At 52.2% G+C, this 5,686-nt stretch overlaps 1 protein-coding gene across 1 annotated transcript in view; it reads right to left on the reverse strand.

The window, feature by feature from the left end:
* The window catches only part of AHCYL2 (adenosylhomocysteinase-like 2), a 31,126-nt gene extending 26,756 nt beyond the window's left edge, over positions 1-4,370 (reverse strand). The window contains exon 1 of the mRNA XM_009996373.1: positions 4,317-4,370. Coding sequence (XP_009994675.1) covers positions 4,317-4,370 — 54 coding nt within the window. The remainder of the gene's footprint in view (positions 1-4,316) is intronic.
* Positions 4,371-5,686: the final 1,316 nt, after the last annotated feature.

The following is a 5,686-nucleotide window of genomic DNA, read 5'->3' on the forward strand; positions in this document are numbered from 1 at the left end:
CAGCCCAGGCTGCTCCAAGCCCCATCCAACCTGCCCTTCAACACTGCCAGGGATGGGGCAGCCACAGCTTCCCTGGGCAACCTGGGCCAGGCTCTCCCCACCCTCACAGCCCAGAATTTCTCCCTCACATCTCAGCTCCAGCTCCCTCTGCCAGCTGGAAACCCTTCCCCCTGCTCCCATCCCTCCCTGCCCTTGTCCCAAGCCCCTCCCCAGCTTTCCTGGAGCCCCTTCAGGCACTGGAAGCTGCTCTAAGGTCTCCCTGGAGCCTTCTCTTCTCCAGGCTCAACACACCAACTCTCCCAGCCTGTCTCCAGAGCAGAGCTGCTCCAGCCCTCCCAGCATCTCCGGGGCCTCCTCTGGCCTCTCTCCAACAGCTCCATGTCCTTCTTGTGTTGGGGACCCCAGAGGTGGCCCCAGCCCTGCAGGGGGGTCTCAGCAGAGCAGAGGGGACAATCGCCTCCCTGGCCCTGCTGGTCACTCTGCTGGGGATGCAGCCCAAGACACAGGTGGCTTTGATGGCTCCTGTTGAGCTTCTCCTCCCCCAACACTCCCAAATGCTTCACACCTCAGGGCTGCTCTCCATCCATCTCTGCCCAGCCTGGATCTCTACTTGGGATTGCCCCAATATGACAAAGAACAACCTGCTCAACCCGAAATGAAGCATCAAGCCCATTCCCATTTCAGCCATTCCCAAGGAATGAAGATTTCAGGCTCCCCAGGAACATTTGTGAAGACCAGCAGCAGGTCTGGAGAGCTGCTCAGAACAACCAGGCTCAGCCCTGCCCATGTTTTGGCTGCAATTACTGCCAAGCCCAGAGATAAACATTTATCTAAGTCAGCCAAACTGAGCTGCTCCAAAGCTTGGAGAGGTCAGAAGAGATAAGTGAAGAAGTGTCCCATTTATCCAGGCACTTTTAAGGGGGAACTGACATTTAACATTGATATTTATAGAAGAACTCCTTCCTCTGAGCTCTGATTTCTTCCTGCCCTTGGTTTAAGAGCAAGAAGGACAAACAAACAGTATTTCCTCATTATAAACTGCCCAAGTCCAGGTTTTCACATCAACCATCCCTGGAGGTGTCCAAGGGCAGGATGGATGGGGCTTGGAGCAGCCTGGAATGGTGGGAGGTGTCCCTGCCCATGCAGGGGGGTTGGAACTGGATGATCTTTAAAGGTCCTTTCCAACCCCCAAAAACCTGTGATTCTGTGATCTGCTCTGACAGGTGATTTGTAGTGATTTTACAGTAGAAACTCAGCCCTCCCCTTCAACGTGCACCTCAGGTTGACCTTGTCTTAATGCTTCTCTGCTCACACCAACACCAACCTTCAGCCAGTGACCCCAAGGGGCTGCACCAGCACCTGACACATTTCAACAGGCACTAAAAGCACTCAGAGCCCACCTGCCTTGCCCAGGGTACACGGGGTGTTCCCAAACCCACACCAGCAGCTCAACATCCCTTTCAGTTCTCTCCATATGTGGCTACTGGGCCATATGGAACAGGTTGCCCAGAGAGGTGGTAGAAGCTCCATCCCTGGGAACATTCAAAGTCAGGTTGGATGGAGCTCTGAGCCACCTGAGCAGGTGTCCCTGCTCATTGCAGGGGGGCTGGACTAGATGATCCAACCCAAACCCTTCTGTGCTTCTATCTCAGGGCAACTGGAAACACAACTTCCAATTCCCAGTTTCCTTGGACTTTGCTAAGGGCAGGAACTGACTCAAGTGGGTGCAACAAGGGTTAAACATTTACAGCTCCAAAATCCTCAGTCTATCAACTGCTTGGAGAAGTTAGATTTGTTTAAAGAAGTCACCTAAACCAGAAAGGATTTGCTCCTGTTCTGGGACCTCCAACTCCAGTGGTTGAAGCAGTGGCAGAGGGCAATGGGCTGGTGGTGCCACAGAGCTGGGACCTGCTCTTTTGGGTCAGAAAGTGAAGGGAAAAGGTCTTGGGGGGTCTCAAGCAGCTAATTCAGAGTCCCCTGTGAAGCCTGAGCTGACCCAGGGCAACCAGGTGGAGCTGCTGGGGTGGGAGGGGAGGACCTGGAGAGGATTTGCAGCAGCACCTGGAAGCTTTTTCTTTTTTCCTGCTAATCTCTGAGCAAACAAGAGAAGGACACAGGATCACAGACCCACAGGGGGAGGACAAACCCATGTTAACCTCATTTTACAGCAAGGGTTGTGCTGTGGGTTAACACCTCTGCTCCTGGTGGGACAGGGTCTTCACACACCCCCCATATTCATAGAACCACAGACTGGGTTGGGTTGGAAGGAACCTTAAAGACCCTCTAGACCCAACCCCCCCCGCACGCACAGGGACGATTCCTTTTCTTAGCTGTTGACTGAGAAGAACTAATCTTTTTCTTCAATCTAGACCAAGTCCCTGGAGAGCTGAGCAGCCTCCTTGGGTCAGCAGCACCAAACGCTGCCCTGGGCAAAGCCAGACCTGCTGCAAGTCCCACAGAGGGGAACAATTCCTGCTATAATGAACATTTTCCTTTCCCGCAGCATCTCTTCGAGGGGGTTCAAGGCAACTATCTCAGGAATATCACAGAACTGTGGGATGGGTTGGGTTGGAAGGGACATGAAAGATCATCTAGATCCAAACCCCTGCATGGGCAGGGACACCTCCCACCATTCCAGGCTGCTCCAAGCCCCATCCAACCTGCCCTTCAACACTGCCAGGGATGGGGCAGCCACAGCTTCCCTGGCCAACCTGGGCCAGGGTCTCCCCACCCTCACAGCACAGAATTTCTCCCTCCCATCTCAGCTCCAGCTCCCTCTGCCAGCTGGAAACCCTTCCCCCTGCTCCCATCCCTCCCTGCCCTTGTCCCAAGCCCCTCCCCAGCTTTCCTGGAGCCCCTTCAGGCACTGGAAGCTGCTCTAAGGTCTCCCTGGAGCCTTCTCTTCTCCAGGCTCAACACCCCAACTCTCCCAGCCTGGCTCCAGAGCAGAGCTGCTCCAGCCCTCCCAGCATCTCTGGACTTGCTTCAGCAGCTCCATGTCCTTCTCATGTCCTTATCTTACAGTAACAATTCCATTGACAGCTCTTGAAGTACCTCCACACACAACATCAATAGGCAAGAATGTGTCAAAAAGCAAAGCAGATCATGAACCAATTTAGGCAGAACTAGACCTAGGATTTATAAGAAACCCCTTTGAGGGTTTCAACCCTTTAAACTCTGCCACAAGTTGGGTTTAGCTTTAGCTGAGTGTGGCACTGACTGGCCAGAGGTGGAAGGAGGCACTGGAAGAGAAGACCATTGGGAAGAGGTGTCCACCAGGTCAATGCTCAAGGCTGCTTTTGGCTGGTGTTGACCTTTCAACAACATCTTTTGGCTTCATCATTTGAACACGACAAAGGGAGAGGGGGCAGGACTGGATGCTGGGATTTGATTTGTTTGAGATGCCACCATCATCCAGGGCAGGGTTTTGTCTCTTGTGGGCATGTAAAGGGTACAAAGTGCCAGAAGGAATGTCCCCTCAAGCCAGTTCCCACACTACATCTTCCTCCTCGAGTTGGAACCTCAGCAAGGTACACTCCATCCAGCCACAAGGAGCAAATCCAACCTTGCTTATCCAGACCAAAACTCAGGTTTAAATCAGAACAAACAGCACAAGGTGACCCATGGCAGGACGTGCCACATTCCAGCCTGGCTGGAAAGATGGGGGAATTCAAGACAGGCATGAAGACAGTGATTTGGTTCCATCTGTGAAGGCAAAAACCAGCTTTGCCCAGGCTACAGCTCCAAGGACAGACAGTGAAGCCCTTGAGAGTTGCAGCTACTTGGATTTAGGAGTCCACCCTGCTCTGCAGCTACACGAACAAGGTTGTTTCCAACCTCCAGCAGGAAAAAACAACCCAGCTCAAACTGAAAAGCCTCACCTCCAGAGCTACAAGGGGTTAATGACTTCTCAATGCAGGTGTGTGCTGGTTACATTTCAAATGAGCCAACCTTCACTTCCACCTGATGCTTCCACCACCAAGAGCCGCTCGGAGCTGCTTCACCGAGCAAAAAAAAATCATCTTGGTTTTCCTGGGCAAGATCCCTGCTCCCAAACCCACCAACTTCTCCATCACCAGGCTCCAGAGAACAACCCCAGAGCAACATGTTTGGCTTCATCATTCCCAACCTCCTGCTCCTGTGAGAAAATGGAGAGAAATCCTCCAGAGACCTGGGATCTTCTCTAAGCAGGAGACGGCGTTGGCTCCAGGAACAAGGGATTGGAGGGAAGAGCAAGAAAAGGAGGGGAAAATAAAGAGGTAGAGAGAGAAACAAATGTCCTTCTTAAATATTAGGGTCCTAAAGACTGCCCTCACCTGGGCTTTAGTCCCCGGGTCCCTGTTGATGTTGTATTTCTTCTTGTTGGGCATGATGGCACCACCAGCAGCCCCGCGGCGCCGAGTCCCGCCGGCGCAGGGGCTGCCCCCCCATTTATACCTCCCAGCCCGATCCTGCCCGCTCTGGTTTCAGCTGCTGGAGGGAGGGAGAGAGAGGGAGGGAAAAGGGAACTGCTGGGATTTGATTATTATTTGTTTTTTTTCAGACTCCTTGGGTTGGGTTTGTTTGGGTTTTTTTTTTCCTCTCTTGGCAGGGAAGGACCCCAAGACTTACCGAGGCCGAACAAGCCCTACTTGTGTTTGATGGGGAATTACAGCATTTCCCTGACCCCTGGGCACTCAGGGGCAGCTTCTAACCTGGCCTGGCTTGTGCCTGCACAACAATAGCTTATTTATATAACCAGAACATTTCCCTGCTCGCTATAATTAACTTGCTAATTAGGCTCTTTCTAACTTGGGTTCTCTCCCCCCCGCACCTTCTTTTTTTCCCCAATGTCAGATGATTACATTAACAGAGCCTCATTAGAAGAAAATTAACTAATGAGCAACTAAAATATAATGAAGGCATTTGTTAAATGGCAAAGTGGGTTTTAATTATGCCTGTCCCTGCTCTGTCCCCCATGGGAGCAAGGGCAGAGAGTCCCTCCTTGGTCCTTGGAAAGGTTCAGACCCTGATCCCCCATCCAGCTATTGCTACTTCAGAACATTCCTCTTAAAATCATCAAATCTTGGAAGGGGTTTGGAATGGCAGGGACCTTTCAAGGTCATCCTAGTCCAACCTGCCACGAGCAGGGACAGCTTCAACTAGACCAGGTTGCTCAGAGCCCTGTCCAACCTGTCCTTGAATGGTTGCAGGGATGAGGCACCTACCACTTCTCTGGGTAACCTGGGCCAGGGTCCCACCACCACTCGTAAAAAATCCCTTCCTCATATCCAGTCTCTTCCCACTTCACAGGTTCCTGCTGCAGCAGAAGGGCTGTGGTAACACCACAGGGATGCTCATCCAGCAGTTGGGTCTGGGGAGCACCACGTTTTGCTACCAGCAATGGAGCAAACCCAAAGCACATCCTTTTTTTAGTGACTCTTCATTTCACGGTTGGAGACGATGACCAAAGAGTTTTGTCCCTGACGAGGTACCCAAGACAATTCCCATGGAGAACCTCAACAGTGAAGAGGGAGCTGGGAAGCAATGGGACATCACCAACTGACCTGGACATCAGTCCAACTAAAGATGCAAAAAGCCTCCCCTCCAGCTCCATGTGTTATGAAATAATAGAAGCATGGAAGGGTTGGGGTGGGAAGGGACCTTCAAGATCATCCAGTTCCAACCCCCTGCATGGGCAGGGACA

Source organism: Chaetura pelagica, unplaced genomic scaffold, assembly GCF_000747805.2.
Source record: "Chaetura pelagica isolate M959 unplaced genomic scaffold, ChaPel_1.0 scaffold250, whole genome shotgun sequence".
Taxonomy (NCBI): domain Eukaryota; kingdom Metazoa; phylum Chordata; class Aves; order Apodiformes; family Apodidae; genus Chaetura; species Chaetura pelagica.